Source organism: Coloeus monedula (assembly GCF_965178545.1).
Source record: "Coloeus monedula genome assembly, chromosome: 3".
NCBI classification, from domain to species: Eukaryota; Metazoa; Chordata; class Aves; order Passeriformes; family Corvidae; genus Coloeus; species Coloeus monedula.
The window spans coordinates 90,076,026-90,094,958 of NC_138783.1; the positions used below are offsets into that span (position 1 = coordinate 90,076,026).

At 39.7% G+C, this 18,933-nt stretch overlaps 1 protein-coding gene across 2 annotated transcripts; it reads right to left on the reverse strand.

Moving 5' to 3' along the window:
- Positions 1-27: 27 nt before the first annotated feature.
- MFSD9 (major facilitator superfamily domain containing 9) lies at positions 28-12,266 on the reverse strand. 2 transcript variants are annotated; one of them, XR_014226302.1, is made up of 7 exons: positions 12,168-12,260; positions 10,121-10,208; positions 8,797-8,840; positions 7,459-7,588; positions 6,852-7,061; positions 5,216-6,336; positions 28-281 (listed from the first exon to the last, which is right to left on the reverse strand). XR_014226302.1 is itself a non-coding variant. In XM_082278701.1 (6 exons), the coding sequence occupies exons 2-6, from the start codon at positions 10,188-10,190 to the stop codon at positions 5,549-5,551; spliced, it is 1,242 nt and encodes a 413-aa protein (XP_082134827.1). In that variant the 5' UTR covers positions 10,191-10,208; positions 12,168-12,266; the 3' UTR covers positions 3,683-5,548. The 2 variants fall into 2 exon arrangements, 1 of the variants encoding a protein (XP_082134827.1); XM_082278701.1 differs by lacking the exon at positions 28-281 and having other exon boundaries at positions 3,683-6,336; positions 12,168-12,266.
- Positions 12,267-18,933: the final 6,667 nt, after the last annotated feature.

An 18,933-nucleotide genomic window follows, 5' to 3' on the forward strand; every position in this document is an offset into this window, starting at 1 on the left:
AAATCTGTCCTCGAGCACCACCTGATGGGGAAAGTCATGTATTGACTGAAGGCAATGTTGCTCGCTTTTTCGAGTAAACCAGATCTTCAGCAGTGACTGGGAAACTTGCCAAAGCCACATACAAATATTTTGTTTCCAGATAGACTCCCCAGCACACTCTGTAGTATAGATATTTTAATGAATTTTTGATGAAGAAAGTCCAGTTTTAGGGATAGCAGGAAAATTCAGTTCCACTCTGAATTAGGGTTTTCTGAGGATTTCCCCTTCAGCTCCTGAGAGGCCTATGAATTGAAAGTAAATAGGATAAGAAAGTAAGTATTGCAAGGCCTAGAGGAGATAGACACACAGTTACCTTTTTTAGGCAGATACTTGAAAAAAACCCCAAGAATAATTTGCCAAAAGAGGCAAAATTTTAAGGGCTGTCCTACTTGGTACTAAAGTAGAATGCAAATTCCACTAAAACCAGTTCAACAAAAGAAAACCATGCTGCATAACAATTAAAAACTTTAGAATATCCTTCTGCACTAAAGCCACATAGAAATCACACGGAAAAACAAATTTAATTTTTTTGCCAAAATAACATGCCTGCTGTTATGAAGAGTATCTTGGGCTCTCTGGGAGAAAACACATGGCACCCTGCACCAACTTTTTCAAGAGCTGCCAAGTCCACCAATTCCAGACATCAGCTGACACTCCAAGAAATACTTTAGCTGGTCACCATTTCCAAAATTGTCCTAGTTCTGGCAACATCCCCCATCCCCTGAAGGAGAGATGAAGGATTTTGAAATTGGATGTTGGGATGCTTTTTGTACCACAAGAGCTCTGATCCTATAAAAATATCCTTGTAAGTGTGCATAAACATAGCACCCTAGTTGTCACAGTTTTTGTTTCAAAAAGTAATTTTTTGCCACAAAAAGGAAAAGAAATTTTAAATACTTCAGCTCACTTAATTTTTCTTCTCTGAGACCTCCTATTTATTAGATATTTGGCAGAATGGAAGACTGGTTCCTATTGTGTAGCACATCTCAAAAAAGAGTTCCTTGGTGCTGAGATTTAAAATAATTAAAAATTTGAATTAATTTCTCTTTGTAAATTAACACAGAAGTTTGTCAGGACTTCCCTTTAAAATAAACTGTATACTCTTTCATTTCTAAAAGCAGTCTGACCTCCACTCACTATCATTTGATTCTCAAAGTTCAGACTCCAATACACACTTACAAGATTCATGATCAGCTCTTTGTGAATGAGTCTTCAATATTATAGCAATAACAGCACAGGCAAGTTTTGGGTTTTCAGATGCCAAAGTGCCAAGCTATAAAGGATCATTTACCCGGTGTCCTGTAGCACCCATAACCAAATGGGGACTGGCAGCACCCACAGAGGTTCCCGGCAGCAGGAATGAAATGGCACTACAGAGAGGCTGAAGCAACAAGCAAGCCAGATCATAAACAGCACTTGTCCTGTTTTGTTGCTGCATTATCTGCTCAATAGTCAACTTGTTCTCAGAAGATGAGAATGGTACTGACCTCTGTGATGATTTACGCAGTGAGTGAATTCAGAACAAATTAAAATGGACAAGAAATGGAAGTCTGCAGAACTGGTGTATTGGGTTTGGATGGCAAGGTTTTGGTAATGGGGGATATAGAGGTGGCTTCTCTGAGAAGCTGCCAGAAGCTTTCCCTTTGCCTGACAGAGCCAATGCCAGCTGGCTCCAAGATGGACCCACTGCTGTCCAAGGGCAAGATAATCAGTGGCTAATAATATATAAAAGAAGGAAAAAAGAAGTTATGGCATAGAAGCAGTTGTGGCCAGAGAAGAGAGGAGTGAGAGAAACAACCCTGCAGACACCAAGGTCAGTGCAGAAGGAGGGGAGGAGGTGCTCCAGGCCTTGGAACAGATTCCCCTGTAGCCTGTGCTGAAGACAATGGTGAAGCAGCTTTCCCCTGTAGAACATGGAGGACCACAGGGGTACAGAGATCCACCTGCAGCCTCTGAAGGACCCCATGTCACAGCAGGTGGATGCCTGAAGGAGGCTGTGACCCCATGGGAAGCTCACATGAGAGCAGGCTCCTGGTAGGACCTGTAGACCTATGGAGAGAGGAGCCCACAGTGGAGCAGGTTTGGTGGCAGGACCTGTGACCCTGCAGGGGACCCACACTAGAGCAGTCTGTTCCTGAAGGACTGCACCCTGTGGAAAAGGGACCCACGCTGGGGTGGTTAGTGAAGAACCATAGCCTGCGTGAAGGACTCACATTGCAGAAATCCATGGAGGACTGTCTCCTGTGGGAGGGACTCCACGCTGCACCAAGGGAAGGACTTTTCTCTAAGCAGCAGCAGAAACAACGTGTGATGAACTGACAATCTCACTCCCCGTCTCCCAGTGCTGCAGCAGGGGAGGAGGTCGAGGCCGGGAAGGAGGGAGGGGTGGCAGGAAGGTGTTTTTAAGATTTATTTTACTTCTCATTATCCTGCTCTGATTTTAATTGGTAATAAATTCAATTATCTCCCCAAGTTGAGTCTGTTTTTCTCATGACAGTAGTCAGCAAGTGATCTCTCCCTGTCCTTATCTCAACTCATGAGCCTTTTGTTATATTTTCTCACTGCTGTCCAGTTCCAGAGGGGAATGGCTTTGGTGGGTACCTGGTGTCTAGCCATGGTCAACTCCCCACAGTTGGTATGTTTATAAAGGATCTCTTCAAAACTACACAGCCTGCCCCAACAGGAAAAAAGATCTTACATTTGTTCATCATTTTAAAAGCAACAAAATCAGTACATATCATATGATACCAGCTCTTCTGCAGAAATAAATTACTATTTTGTGTACACAGCCTCTTCAACAAGAGCTGATCAAAATGGTCAAAAAAGTCACTATTACCAAAGGGAAAATTTTGAAGGGCAAAGAGCAAAAAAACCCAACAAACCAAACCAAAACCCAACCCTTCCTATAGGCCCAAGAAACCAACCCAAAATAAAGTAACAGCAAGCAAGAGAAAAATCTTAATTTGCGGTGGTTTGCTGGCAGAGACTGTTTTCCTTTAGTCCATAATCAGATCTAGTTTGTTACAGTCTTCTACAGATACTACAACTGGATTCAAGAAAGTGCTGAGTAATTCAGTAGTTTGCCCACTAGACTGTAGCCAAAATTAGCTGCAACTGCTCCTCCCTCAAATTAAAAAGCGGAATGACATCTCTGTATCTGCAGGAATATCATTGAATCTTCACTCTCTGAACTTGAATGGTTATGGCAACTAAGAGGCAACACAAGAGGTGCAAATGCGGCCTCCAGGAACTAGGGATAGTAGCTTTAAGGAATTCATCTCAAAATTTCTGAGTCCTCCATTTTATTTTTTCCTTTTTCATTCACTGCCAAGACACTTCTTGGTTGAATCCTTGGTTCCTGTGCCCTTTGTAGAGAGATTCAAATGATTTTAACCATAGCTTGAGGAAAAAAAAAAGTATCTGCACTTCATATTGACTTGAACACTTCTATTTTGTGCTGTAGCTTCAGCAGAGGAAGATGGGAAAAAAAACCACAGTGACAAAATGATACATGTGGAATGTCACTTCATTTTATTTCTAGTCCTTAAAAAAAAAAAAGTGCAATTTTTCTGTACCTGTACAGAAAAGAAATGTTTCTGTGGCACTTCAGAAATCATTTTGGTCTACAAGTAAAAAACTTCTGTAAAATGTGTTGCAACATGTCCCCAAGACCACATGCTTCCACAGATTTCTCAACTGGGAGGTTTCTACAACCAATAGGATATGTACTAGGATAGATGCTTACAGAAGTCAGATTAAATCAGTGCAGCAATTTAGAAGGGTAAATGCTATGTAACGTCATATAATCAATGGGTATTGGAAAACATACTAAATCATTTTTATATATTAATTTGCTTTCAACCTTTTTCCTTAACCCCTTGCTAGAGATGCAAAACAAAAGCCCCTTACTAACAGAAGGGTGGTTTTAGGTAAAGAAAAAAAAAAAAGATGGAAAGAAAGAAAATAGGAAATTTAGAGCAATAATGTTTTGGGCATCTACCAAGAAAGGCAAGATGAGATAAGGGACTTGAAAATGCCTCAAGCTCCTAGGGAGAAGTGAAACACAGATTATTGTAATAAAGAATTCTGAGGATATGTACTGAAATCACAGTAGTAATAATACACTGATTATGCCAAAAAATAAATTCAGAATTCTATATATTAATTCCTATGGTGCTGCCACTGGAATCACTAAGGTTTCAACAAATATTTGAATGCTAGTAGGCAGTGGAAAAAGTAAAGAAGAAAATGAAAATGAAAAATGCAGAACACCATCCATGACTCATCTGAAGCAGTAAGAGTGTTTGCACTGACGTGTTCAAGGAGATAACTAAGTTGCACAAACCACCCCCAACCAAACACTTATACATAGTTGACTTTGTACTTTCATCAAGTAATGTAACGAAGCTGATATGGAACATTATCAGCGCAAAATACATTTTTTCCATGTTTCATATGAAATACAAACAGTGGTGACTGGCAAGTAATGAGCTTGAACAGTAAATAGCACAGGAGTGCCACAACTCTGTACAGCTCTGAGAGTAACCTCTCTACAGTTAAGCCATGCACACAAATGAAGACTAAAATACCAACAGCACCATTTTTCTCCTGTCACTGAAATGTCACTTATGCCTGAGATGAGACAGGATGCATTAATCCAGATCCATGAACTACGGCTAGTTGCTCCAGCACACCTTTACAGTCATTTGAGAGAATTAAAAAGGAGATTTAGTCTTAAAATGAAGGTAGAAAAATGGCACAGGAAATATAAACAAATAATTTATGACAAAGTTGCTCAGTAGAAGTTATTACTAAACAGAAGCCACCAGTTCAAATTTCAATAAAACTTAAATTCAGCCTCAGTTTCAGTATGAATGGCCTTGTATTACTCTAAAATTAGGTCTTCTAGTACATGAAGTTAGCATATACCCAATTCTGTTACTTGGGAAAGACCAGGAATCAGCAGAGGTTGCCTGATTACCCCAAAGTGCCTAATCTTGGTCTGCAGAAAGCTTTGTGGACAAAATATGCTACACAAAAATCACATAAGCAAACACCCTGTTATATAGGCTACTGTCACAACAGACAAAGGGAAACAGACCACAGCATAAGAAATTAAGGCCAAACATATTGCAAAATCTCCTGATTAAATAACAAAAATTCACCTTTGATTCACCTTTTTTTAACAATCTTTCAATCTAAACACTGTTTCAAAAATGAGTCACAAGCAGGATTTGTGCGTTTACTGACATTCTTTTTTTCCCTTCCAAAACGGTTAAAAATCCATTTAAAAAAATCACAACCACTACAATATAGCAACATCTGCCCCTCTTAGAAATGTCCCAGTGGTACCAGTTAGAATAATGTTTGTCTAGAGTTAACATCCCTGCAGCAGAAATATGCGTATGTACTTGCTTCCATGTGAACACAATGTGTTCCCTTTAAAAATCATGCAATTACTGTACAAGCCTGGCAGGTGAAGATACATCTGTGCAATCCAGTATTGGGACTACTGATTTTTTAACTTCACACTTCCATGACTACAGTATTTTTGTTTGTTTGCATTCATTATCACAATAGCAACTAATGCTAGTCCCACGGCTAGACTCGGAGGGCCACAAGGACTGAACTCCTGAGCAATTCCAGAAAGAAGTGGGGCAATAATTCGTCCCACCGATGTCACAGACTGTCCAACACCTAGGAGTGTACCACTGGCCTCGTTCCCACCAACAGTCAGTTCCAGATCAATGATACAGGTACGGCCTATAGTAGTGGAGAAGGCCAAGAACGTGGAGGACAAAATGACCATCCATATGCTCAGCGCTGATGCATACAGGAGAATCAGCACACAGGTGAAAGTGCTGGAGTGCAACAGAAGTCTGTAAGTGTTGTGCCCATAGAGTTTTGTTATTGGTCCGAGCAGACAACCAGCCAGGACTCCAAGCACACTGCTATAGCTCATTAGGTACCCAGCAAACAAGGGTTTCACCCCAAATCTCTCCTCCAAGGCCAGAGTAAAATTACTATAGTACAGCAGAATAGCAACAGACATCAGGAACCGCACTAAAAATATATCCCACAAATTAGAGCACGCAATTCCTTTGATCTTCTTCAGCACTGTTGCAACTTGGATCCATGGAGACTGGAAAAAACTACTGTTTGTCACAGCTCTACTAGTTGCTGATTTCAAGTGCAGGTCATGATTTGATTTTGCTGAGAAACTGTTTGTTCCTTTGTCTTGGTAATGCTCCCTACTGCCAGTGTTTTCTTCACTCCAGGGTAACATCCAGACAAGACCTACACAGATCAAGAAATTAGTTGATTTCATTCAATTGCATCAACTTTACATGGAAGATCTCAGTTTGACTGTAACAATATAAAAAATATTCAACAATACTTGTCCTTTAAAAATTTGCAAATATTAAGTCTAGTGTTATTCACAGTATCAGTTCAATTTTAAATGCAGTGAAAGCAAGAAAGGAAAGCACTAAGATGCCATTCACACCATATAAACAAATCTAATAATAAAAGCCAAAATTCTGATTTCTAGTCTTCATCTTTGGGTACATCAAAAATTCCCATTTGTGTCTGAATGTAAACGGGATATAGGCAAAACAAAGGAGAAGCACCTGGAGGATAACTGTTTTGAAATTCCCACCCTTCCATACAAGTTCAAATTCAAAGAGTAGTATTGGCACACAATATGCCATAGATGATAAACACACTATGAAAGCAAGGTATTACAGATGGCATAAAGACACAAAAGTGAGGAATGAAGGGACCCAAGATGCAAAACATGGCATACAACTTACCACCATTCAGAAGGAAGATAGAGGCACAGATGAAGGACGTTTGGTAAAAGCCACCTTCGAACTCTGCAAGGTAGCCACCAACAACAGGTCCCAGAATGAAGCCCACGCTGGAGGCTGCATTGAAGCGCCCCATTACTAAAGGGCGATCTCTCTCCAACACCAGGTCAGACAGCAGGGCTTTAGAGATGGAAAGTGTGTGTTTGAAAATACCTGCAACAAAATATAAATCAATTCATAAACATGTATTTCTCAGTAAAAAAAAAAAAAAAAAAAAAAAAAAGACAGAAGGTATCTCAAAAAACAATGGTCCAAGTCTGTATGATTCATATTTTAAAAATTCCATTAATCACAAATTTTTCAGTGCTAGAGTAAGCAGCTTTGTGAGGTTTAGCTGTCTGGTGGGTAAAGCTTCAACATTTCAAATTATATGCAGGAAAAAATAATGAGAATTCCTGATTTGTAGAGACTTTTCCAATACTAAGGTTCAGTTGGTACTGTTGGGTGATTATGCTTATACAGCCATCCACCTACCATGATTTCTCCCGCAGTAATTCTCAAGCTGAGACTACAGGGAATTTAAACTGCAAAATGCCAAGTGTTTACTCACCTACAGGGACTCTAGAAATGGCGAACAAGAACACTGTGGTGGATGCTCCAAGAAGGAAGTAACCCAGTGCACTGAGAAGAATACAAGCAAGCAGGGAATACCGTTTTCCTACTATATCACTCCAGCAGCCCTTTCACAAAGTAGGAAAGAAAGATTAGCTTTTTGTAGCACTAAGTTATGTGCAGTGATCAATCAGTACTTCTAAATTAAATTGAGAAAAGAGATCAAAGGACTGCCAATGAAAGCCTAATAAGCTTATTACACAGCATTCCTAAGTGCTCAAAATCTTCAAGTCACAAGCAGAGTTCTGGCCTGCTGGCAGGGTACCTGCCAAAACTACGATTCCATTTAGTGTTACCATATAGAGCTTTTATTTTTTAAAAAAATCTCCCTTTTAAAAAGACAGTCCTGCAGTAAGTATCACAAAATATTACCAGTAAGAGCCTTCTGAAAATCTTACCATAACCAACCACAAATATTTGTTTGCATCACTGGCTGCTACGTATTAGACACTTGTTGGAACATCCTAACAGCAATGATCTTGGCTATGAGGAGTTTGTCATCTGAGCGTAGACACGTAAGAAGCAGCTATGCAGACGGCAAACAGAAAACTTGCATTTATCATGCTTATAAATCAGCTGGATTCCTAAGAGGAAATAGTTTTTAAGAAAGTAGACAATGGTCTTGCAATTCAAACAAAATGCCACAAAATTATAGCAGGAAATTATCCCAGGTGGCCTGCATAACAAAGCCTGAAACAGTTTTTTTATGAGACGTTCTCATAATCTGTCCTCTTCAAAACTAGAAAACTAGTACCAGGGTAATATTAGGATATAAAAAAATGAATAACTAATAGAAAAAAAACCCCAAAGAAATAGCAAAGATGCATGATTAATTTCAGACCATACAGTGAATTATAAGTCATTGCTCATTAAGCAGGGAAGGCAAACTAGATCACAGGCTATGAAGAGCTGACTCATGAGACTGCTTTTTGGACAGGCTACTGCATAGAAGGAAACTGCTTTACTAGCACCAACACGAGAGACTATAACCCTGTGTAACTGCAACCTGCTCAGTAATGTGTCTGAGCCAAAATCTGTATTCTAGTTTTTGTCTAGAAACTGTGTTCTGTTTGGGTCTGGAAAACCTGGCAATTCCTTATAAACGAAGCCGACATTTTTCATGCAAACTGACAATTGGTCCCTCCAACCAAAATGTTTATATGAACAGTTTATGCATTTTCAAAATGTCAAGAAATGCTATTATTAACCCCACCCTTTTTCCTCCTACAATCCATTGAAATACCAATATGCTCTGGAATGCAGTGTTAGAACTCACCACAAATGTGCTGGAAAATAGCTGCATTACACCATAGAGAGATCCTAAAACAAACAAAATACCAATGTTAAAAATTAAGCTTTTTTTCAAAAATGAAAATTGCACAAAATTTTAAATGATGAAAAAATGTGGAATTCTGGGAATAGTTAACTAGAAAAATGGGAAAAGGGAGCAAGGCAAACCAAGGGTGGACTTTAGCATTTAATCAAGGAAATAATTTCAGGGAATGACAAAATAAAAAAGAAAAAAGTGCTGAAAAGTCAAAAAACAATGTAAGTTAAAATGATGTTGCTTTGTATGGTGTATTAAACAAAACAGATCTTGGCATTTGTAATTGCTTTCTCAGAATCAGGAGAGAATTTCACTACTGAAAGGGACTTCCCACTTGGTGCTTCAGTCTACTGCAAGGCACCACAGAAGCCCTGAAGAAAACACAGACCCTACTTTCTCATTTTGGAGGCTAGGACTTTAGCAGCACTTAGTGACAGAAGAGAAGGAACAAAGAGAAGCAGAGACAAACATCTGCCAGACTCTTTCATTTATAAGAATACACCTCAAACCCCAGTTTTTTCTCAAGTTAAAAATCAAAGCAGACTGTTGAAATGAAAACATATTTCTGATTAATTGCTGCTTGAAATAATACTGTCAACTCAGTGTAGAGGCAGAATTATTTCATACAACATGTTAAATAAAAAAGCAAAATAATAAAACTGAATAACAGCTCCCATAAAGTCAACCACATAAAGAATATACTGTATCACTCGACACCATAAACAATGCCATAAAAGGCACTTTAAAGCCACAGAATTTACCTTATCACTAAATACTTTAAGAAAAAATTTCAAATGTTCAGAATTTATTTGTAAACACTCCTGAAAGTGAATAAATATTTTGCCAAGATGGCTGTAAGGATTTTAATCAAACTGGGAGCAATCACGGGCATTGGAAAGCTTTGGAGAACCAGCTGCAGAAGTACCATTTGCAAAGTGTAAATAGCAGTAAAACTACAAGCAACACCTCTGGCTCCCTAAATTGCTAAGTTGTGAATTCTTGGATGCTGGAAAAGGAGCCGTACAAATGCTACTGCAAGACTTCCTTGTTCTTTCCAAGTGTGCTCTTTCCAAAGCACATGCTTTTGGCTACTGTCAGTGCATGAGTTTGGACAGGTCTCTAGATCTAACAGAGTACAGCTGCCCTTACAGTTTTACTTGGAAATTGTCTTCACTTTTTATTATGCTATTAGCAAGGAAGCATTATGCTACAATGTCCAATTTGCAGTAAGGCATAATCCAGGCCATTTTGTAAATCAAGTACTGCAACTTACCTATGATTCCAGCAACTGTATGACTTGCTCCTAGAGATTTGATATGAAGATTCATTAAAGGAACAACCATGCTCACCCCAAATAAGTCCTGAAAAAAAGTCAAGAAAAGTTTTAGTAACTTTCACAAAGATAATAGCAACCTGGCTTAATAACAGCTAACATTAAAAAAAAAAAAAAAAAAAGTAAATTATCTCCATATCAACACAAGGTCAAAAGAAAATTTTTCATATTACAAAACATATAAACCGAAATATAAAGGACTGCCTCACAGAGGAGTTACACCTATGAAAACATCAATCCTCTCCCCCCACTGCAGATACAATCCTTCTGAAGGTATATATTTAAACATTAAATAGTCCTTTAATACACATTAAACTTTACCTGTTTAACAAGAAAAGTACTTCATAACCAGAGTTTTAAATTCAAAGTGGTCTAATTTCGATCACCTAAAAATACTTGCTATTTGTGCAAAGAATGTGTATTTTGAAAAGCAGTATTTTAATCCTACTACAATGGGGAATAAGCTACAGTAGATTTAAACCTACTTACATACTGCCTTTGTGTATAGCTTAAGAAATGTAGTGAAAAGACATTTCATGAAAAAGAAAAAAAGAAAGAAAGGCAAAGCATAATTGAAAAACATTTTCTAAGAGGAGGGTAAAGGACACTGCCCATCCTGAGCAGTACAAGGATCTCCTATACTCATTCCTTTTGCTTTATTACCTTTTGTTAAGCTCACCACATTGACCCAGTAGTTCTTTCAGTACTACTACAACCTGGCACAGCATTCAGAGTCCCTTGGAGAAGATCTATTGGAGCAAGATCACCTTTCATCACTGACTGCTTGAACTGAACTTAGACTACCTCAAAGCCTGATTAACTGTTAACAGTGTATATCACTAAGTGAATTCTTACAGTCTGTCATCAATTATTTTTTGAGGGTTGAAATTGAGGCTTACAAGGTTAGAATCATTAAATACATTAGCATGAACAAACAGAGCACACCACTTACAAACATCTTCCATAACAATCTCAGGTGTCATCTGCAAACCTGAAGAGAGGTTCAGTGACCTTGTCCAGGTTGTCAACAGAGACATTAAAAAGTACAAGACTCAGACTATACCCTGGCAGTACTGGACTGTCACAGGCATGCAGGTAGAGCAAGACCCGTTAAACACTATCCTCTGAGGGGTAGTTACTTCTAATTTCACATCTAACTCCTCATGTGGAATGACAGATACGCCGTATTTATTTGTCTGGCTACAGGAAGTTTGCATCACCACACCCTCTAAAAGGACACTCGGTTGGTTTTCTTGTGTGCCCCAGCTCAGTATCAACAAGCTATTACAGGGCTGGAGAACCACAGCATTTAAAAGCCAGTTAAAAGAAGCAAAGCTTGTTCTAATGCACCTTTCACTGGGGTATTTGCTCCAGGACACAAACCAACTGGGTTGTTTATATTGCTCAATCTAAAAGTAGGTGAGACAGTATCTTGACATTTCACAGTGCAAACTTGTACTCATTTTGTATTCATTTTCCAAGCCATCGCTTTTAATTTCAAATTAATTGACACTTTCCTGAGGCTCGGGAATTGCTGCAGAATATGAACCTTCTTTAAAGTCTGTGTTCTTTCAATAACGGACTTTTTTTTTTTTTTCTTCTAGAAAGAACATATTTTTAGTTTTTTTTGTCTTTTTTTTTTTTTGGTAGGTTTACAGGAACAACGGGTATTTCAAGGAAACGGGGAACAGCTCTCTTATAAGCACAAGGCAAGACTCAGCTTTTAGGGTGCTGCGCTATTCCATGACATTCACAGGCTAAAAATCCGGCCTGTGTGTCAAACTGCGGGGCTGTTTGTACGGGTAAAACAGCACAGCCGCTACCCACCACCAGCACTACGAACACTGGCATCCCCAGGAGCAGCTGCAGCGATGCACCCCGGAACCCAGCAGCCTTGGACTGGAAAGGAGAAGATTGCCGCTCCCGGGCGCGGCCGCCCGCCGCAGGCCCCGCGGGGCGGGCCCCATGGCCGCCGCCGCCCGCTTACCAGGAATCCCACCGCGTAGAGGCACCGCACGAAGCGGGCGGACGCGGCCGGGCTCCCCGCGGCCCTCCGGCCTCCGCTATCCTCATCCTCCTCCTCCTCCATGCGAGCGGCGGCGCCGGGCCTGCGCAGTGCCCGCGGCGCGGCGGAAACGTGGAGGCGGCGGGGCCGGCGGCGGGGCAGAGCCGCGGGGGTTGTTTCGTTCGGCACGGTATCCCTCGTGTGTCCTCTTTTTCGGGCGAAGACGAGGAAGAGTAAGGGTCCCTGGCAGCCTCGGGACCCCTGCCTCCACCCTCCCACAGACACCTCTGTAGGACTTTGCCCTTCGGCCCCTTGCGTGTTTGTACGGGGAGAATTTTGCAACCCCTCCCCTCGGGGCCTGAGGGTGGACGGCAGGAAGAGCCAGGTGGAGCCGAGAGGCTTTGGAAACAGATATGCCATAGGAGCATGGGAATGGATCCCCGGCACCGCTCTCTCGGTTGCTGTAGAAAGATGGGTTTTGGGCCCGTGCACCTCCGATCCTGCCTATCCATGTGGAAAGCGGCCGTGTCCCAGCGCTGCCGTTCCTCGGCCATCTCTCGGGCTCAGCCCGGTGCCTGCGCCAAGTGTTTCTGGCAGCAGTGCTTTCTTATTCACTGCTGTGCTGTGTTTTTGTTAAAAGTCAGGGATAGCTGGAATTGTTGATGACTACAATGTTGAAATGCTTTTGCATCCAAAGCAAAGAGAGATTGATAAATCTCTCAGATGCACTGGTGGAAACGACTGTGCTATGCAAAATGTGACCATCTAACTTTATGTTGGAGTCAGAGGTGCTCTTTTATATAGTTGCTTGTCCAGGTATCAGTGAAAGTGCTGCAATTTTAAATACTTTTAAAAATGCACAAGTAAACAGGAGATGCTTTAACTTGTTTTTATTTATCAGTAAGAAGAAACTTTTGAAAATGTTGATGACACATGCTTTATAAAGCTAGCACCAGTTACAAAGTTTGAGAATGATCATTCAATAACTGACAATAGCATAACTTCGGTTCTATTTGCATGTTTTCAGAAGAAATAAATATCACACGGTTGAGGATCTTTTACAGATTTAGGTCACAAAAAAAAAAAAGGAGAGGGGAATGTGGTTTTCCTTACGGTTATTAAAATCTAAATTTAAAAAAACCCAAACCACCAAAACAAGACATATTTCTAGATATGCAGCTTATTTATAAGATACCAAGGCAAAACTTAACTTAGTATATGCATAGGGACAAAGATGTTGTCAGAGTCCAGACAAGAATAACTCAGTTGTTTAATATCCCACTGGCTGTTACGTTTTAGTGTTGGGTTAACCAATATATCCTATTAATTTATCTCTTTGAGGCCACTTTGAATAACAAATTCTCTCAGTGAGGTTTTTAAAATTCTGGATACAACACTAATGGAGATCAGTTGCATACAATTCCTCTGAAATCGACAAAATGGTGACAAGATACTGAAATATTAGAGCATCCTGGGAATTGCTGCTACATTGTCTTCTCAATACTACACTAATTTTACCCTTGGTCATTTTAACTGATAGAAGAAATAGAAAATGCCTGAAAATTTATCAGAAGAAACTATTAAAGAAGTGGATGATTAAAAGATGTTGCGAGGGTTTAGGTACTTTTCCTGGGGTCTAAGGGATATTGACTTCTGTGGAAACACTGAGCCCAACTGAAATTTTTAAGGTTTTGTGTGTTAGTCTCTGCCATAAGTCTCTGAAACCAGTTAGCTATTTTGCATTCTTCTTAGGTTCTGAGGATGAGAATGATCAAATGTGATGGGGACAAAATATTGCAGGCAGGAATATTGAATTCCCTGCCAATGAAAACCCTTAGTTTTGTATGTTATTTCAAGCTGTCTCTATGCAGAATGATTGTAAAGCAGAGAATAACCAAACTTTATGACATCAATGCAAACTGTTCATGGAAAAAACCAAGCGTTTAGAGAACATATAGGTGTCTCTTCCTTTAACTGATCTCTTACTGCTTTTGTCCTGGTGAACTTGATCATATTGCTAAAGAATTGTGCACATTACATGCTTACATAATTTACATAATATATAAGAAAAAGGTATTAATATATAGTAAATGTGACAAATATCTCTGTTGCCTTTGAACTGAGGGCAGATGATTTCAGCCGCCTCAAGGTTCCCATTCATGTTGTGTCATTGTAATTACAAAATTTAAGATAAAGGCTCCCAAATAAAGAAATCTTAATATAAATGTTCTCAAATAAAGTGATTTTATGGCTGATAAGGGAATTGACTAGCAATTAAAGGAATGAAATACAATGAAGGCCATTTATCAGAGTCTTATGGGAAATAGAGCTAGTCTAATATCTTTGGGGGCAGAATTACATAGTTGGTTGATTAAAATGATATTATCCATATAGTACACTTACATTACTTTAAGGTGTTTGACTCGTTACAGGATGATTCTTAAAAATGGGAATGCAATAGATACTCAGAAAGGCAAGCTGCAGCCTGTGTATCCAGAATTATATGGATGATCCTGTTATTTCTATCTTTTTTATCCATGACCTGGTAGTAGCAATTGAATGAACGTTATTGATTTCATGGATAAGACTAGAACCAGGAAGAATATGCAGACTACTGTCACTACACAATCAGAGTACTCTGTTTCCATTATATGTAAGTAATGCAAGTGTGAAGTGTATCATGCTAGAAACAAAGCAAGAGGAGGAGCACCTCTCTGTTGTGACAGTGATTATGAGATGAACTTGGTAGGCATAGTACTCAGCCAGCAACCATAAGTTTTTATTGCTATTTTGTGGCCCCCTGGAAAAGCACCCGTCTTTTGATAAGAAATAGAGGACCCAGAAGTGAAAAAGCAGGAAGACTTTATTACATCTGTATCAGTTTCTCAGTTTGTATACTAATGCAACATTGTGTCTAGGTCTGCTGTCCTAACTGAAGATCAATTTTGAATAAACAGGGTTTAAAAAAAAAAAAAGAGAGACATTTTAATGGCAGAAGGAACATTTCATACAGTGTTGGGCTGCTGGAGATCAGATTATCCACAGCCTTGATGGGGTATTCTTGCCTTAGATTATAAATGGGAGGAGAACTAGTCTGTGCGAGAATGTCTGAGATTCAGTTTGGTAGTGAGGGGAAGGGATGAGGAATCTTCAGCCTTTTAGTGAAAACATCTACTGTAAATGTTTGGTGTCACCTGCTAAGTGAGGGCTTGATGCAGTCTGCAGCTGCCCTTCCTCAGCCAGCTCTGAGGCTGTGTGTGCTCCAAGCCCTGACATAGTGAAGTACTGATGGAAGTCATCTGAAATCCAATAAATTTTTTTTCATAAAAGATCCTTACATTTCTTCAGTAGGGGAGAAAATTTTAAACCTCATAAATTCTTAAATAAAATTTTTAAATTACTTCTGTGAAAAAGATCTAAGACAACTACACTGATTTATTCCAGTAAATGTAATATATTATTGAATTCCTGCATTACAAATAGGTAAGGTCAAGACCCCCAAATGTGCAATTTGTCTTCCAATTTAGTGAATCTAACAATGACTTATTTCATTCTGGTTTACTGCTTCAGATCATTAGGGTAACTTCAACAGTCGTTTCAACTTTTCATATACAAATTGAGCCAAGTAGAAAAAGTTACAATCCAGTGGTCCAGAACTTTTTAGGAGGTACTTGTAAATGAATTTGAGTTTGGAATCTGCTGTTAATCTTAAAGACATTTAAAGTGTAATCTGTCTGAAAAGATCTGCAGATTTAAGGAATGTGGAAAGAAACCTTTTAATTGATTCCACCCTCAAAGCTGTAAATTAATCAGGTGGGTATGTCAGAGAGACTTAGAAAGCATTTATAAAACAGCTTGTTAAAGGAAGGAATTATTTCAGGCATTGGGCCTACTTCTTCCCTTCTGGAGTTTTTCATGGCAGTGTAACTAAGGCCACATATCTTTCTGTGTTTCTCTCAATTAATGTTTAACAGATAAAATAAATACATGGGGAATGGTTTAGATATTATTGGAGCAGAAGGTAGCTGGGGTGACTCCTGTTAACTTCAGTCTCTTTTCTATCATGTTACAGTACCCTTACATCACACACATCTCCCCCTTACACATCCCTCACCCAGTCTATGATTTTATTTATTTAATTATTCATTTCAAGGTCAGTGGCTCTGTAGAAGCTGGAGAGGTACAGAAAGAACTAAAGGCTAGTTCCTCAAGCTTCCTGAATAAATCCAAAAATATTTATCTTAAAAAGTGTCTATGCAGTAAATGGAAGGTGTTACAGCGTCAGAGCGAGATTCATAATAGCATCCTCCTGTGGAAGGACCCATGTAGGGCAGCAATAAAAATGGTGAAGAAGAAGCCAGCTTTTAATTTCTGACTATGTATGCATAACTGCTTTCATAGGAAACTGTCTGGAATACCTCCTAGAATTAGGCAACTCATTCATTTCTGATTACACGTGTGATGTGTCATGACTTTGAAGTATTGTAGGAAAAATTAATGGCATTGGCCTGGCTTTCCTATAATAGTATAAAAAATTTAGAGCACTCACAATGGTGATGTGATAAGGGAACTCACATACTTTCTTGTATGTACTTTCTTGTACCTCTCATGATTCTAGTTATCTTCCCCAACATGCAAGGACATGGATTCATCACACCTTGAATCAGTGTAATGACACAATTAAAAAAGAAATTGTGCTTTGCCATATTTTTATCTGTTTTATCTAAAGTAGATTTAATGCAAGATATAATATAGAATGGGATATATGAAACAGAGTGATCCACTCAGTCATACTGAAGTTTTGTCTTCCTTTCTGTGGCTGAATAAATTTATGATGCTTTTTAGAGTGTCAAAGTCCTGAGCACAGAGAGGGTGTAAGGCAGTGTCCAAACGGGTTGTACACCCTACAGCTTTGTTTGTCAGGGTGACTGCAAGTCTATTGTGTGTTCCTGCGGGTGTCTAACAGTGGTTCCTGGGTACATGGAGATGTGTAGAAGTAATGCCTCATAAAGAAGATTTTTCTTGTTGGTTTATTAGAATTCCTGTTGAAGCTTTTGATGACGTAAAGGCTGCTTATGTCCCTTTTGTTCTTACCATCATTATCTGTGTGATCTCAGTATAGCTTATGCCGAATGAATGACTCAGTGATAGCTGTGTTCAGAATGGCTTTATTTCCTCCATTTGTAGAGGACTTCAGCACATTTCTACAACCTCCAGTCAGGTTTTACCTGACCCAGCCATATACCCTCACTGCAAGGAAGGTGGATGGTATCCTGGTCTGCATTAGGCAAAGCATTGCCAGCAAGTTGAGGGAGGTGTTCCTTCCTCTCTACTGAGCACCGGTAAGGCCATACTTGGAGTGCTGTGTCAGTTCTGGGCTTCGCACTACAAGAGACATGTGAACGCTCTGGAGGGAGTCAAATGATGGACAAATAAGGTGATGGAGGGACTGGAGCATGTCTCCTATGAGGAAAAGCTGAGAAAACTGGGACTGCTCTGCCTGGAGAAGAGAAGGCTCAGGAAGGGTTTTATATAAATATCTGAAAGGAAAGTAGAAAGAGGATGGAACCAGGCTCTTTTCAGTTATGCCCATTGACAGGACCAGAGACGGTGGGCACAAACTGAAACACAGGAGGGTTGCTTTGAACATCAGGAAACACTTTTTACTGTGAAGTGTGTCAAACACTGGCACGTGTCGCACAAGGAGGTTCTGGAGTACCCAGCCTTGGAGATATTCAAAAGCAACCTGGACATGGTCCTGGGCAATTAGTCCCGGGTAGTCCTGCCTGAGCAGGGAAGCTGGACAAGATGACCTCTAGAGGTTCCTTCCAAGCTCAATCATTCTGTGATTGTGTGACTTGTACTGTAGTATTAAGAAAATTTACTGTAGTATTAAGAAAAAAGTGGTCATATCTCAAACTAGTTATTCCAGACTCTCTCTTAGTCAGTGAAAAAACTAAACCAACCAACCAACCAAAGTAATTGTACTTTTAGGGCACAATTCTTTGCACATTGAGGTGGTCATCCAAAAATGGGTCAGATGGACTATGCCATAAAAGTGATGTATGACTGTAGAGGAAACCTGAAGTGACCAGCTTAGTTGCAGAGCTCCAGCCAGACATTTAATGGACAAGATGTGTGCAGGTATGCTGTGTAAAGTGTGTGGCTGTATGTCTGCCTAGTACTCTTCTGACAAGTGATCATGTAGGCACAATAGGTACCATCCTGCCCAGCTGGGGAAGATGGACAGGATAAGGATTGGAATCAGTGGGTGAGATACTCCCAATACTGTTCAGAACAGTAAATGAGCACTGAGGTCTCAGAGGGACTCAGCTCTGCGGCAGTTGCTGAAATTGTTTCTTGGTATACAGTGAGACTTGCAGCCAGTTCTAAAAGTCTGTTTTTAGATCATGAACATATCTGCCAGCACAGATAAGGAGCTGCCTGCCAATTCCAAACATACGCACCCGACACTTACTCGGGTAATCACACACAAACATAAACAAGCAAATAAACAACCTCCCCTTCCCATAAATATCATTTTTCCCTTTCAGATGGAAAAGGAAAAAAGAAACAGCCTGCTATTGTTTTTTAATTTTTTTTTTCTATTTTTAAATACAAGGAGGGGCTCAGATACTATATTGAAACTGGAGCTATTATATACATAAATAAAATATGCAGATTCAGGACTTAGTTTAGCCCTATCTATCTGGTGAAAGAGCAGAAATAAAACCACAAAACTTTTGCC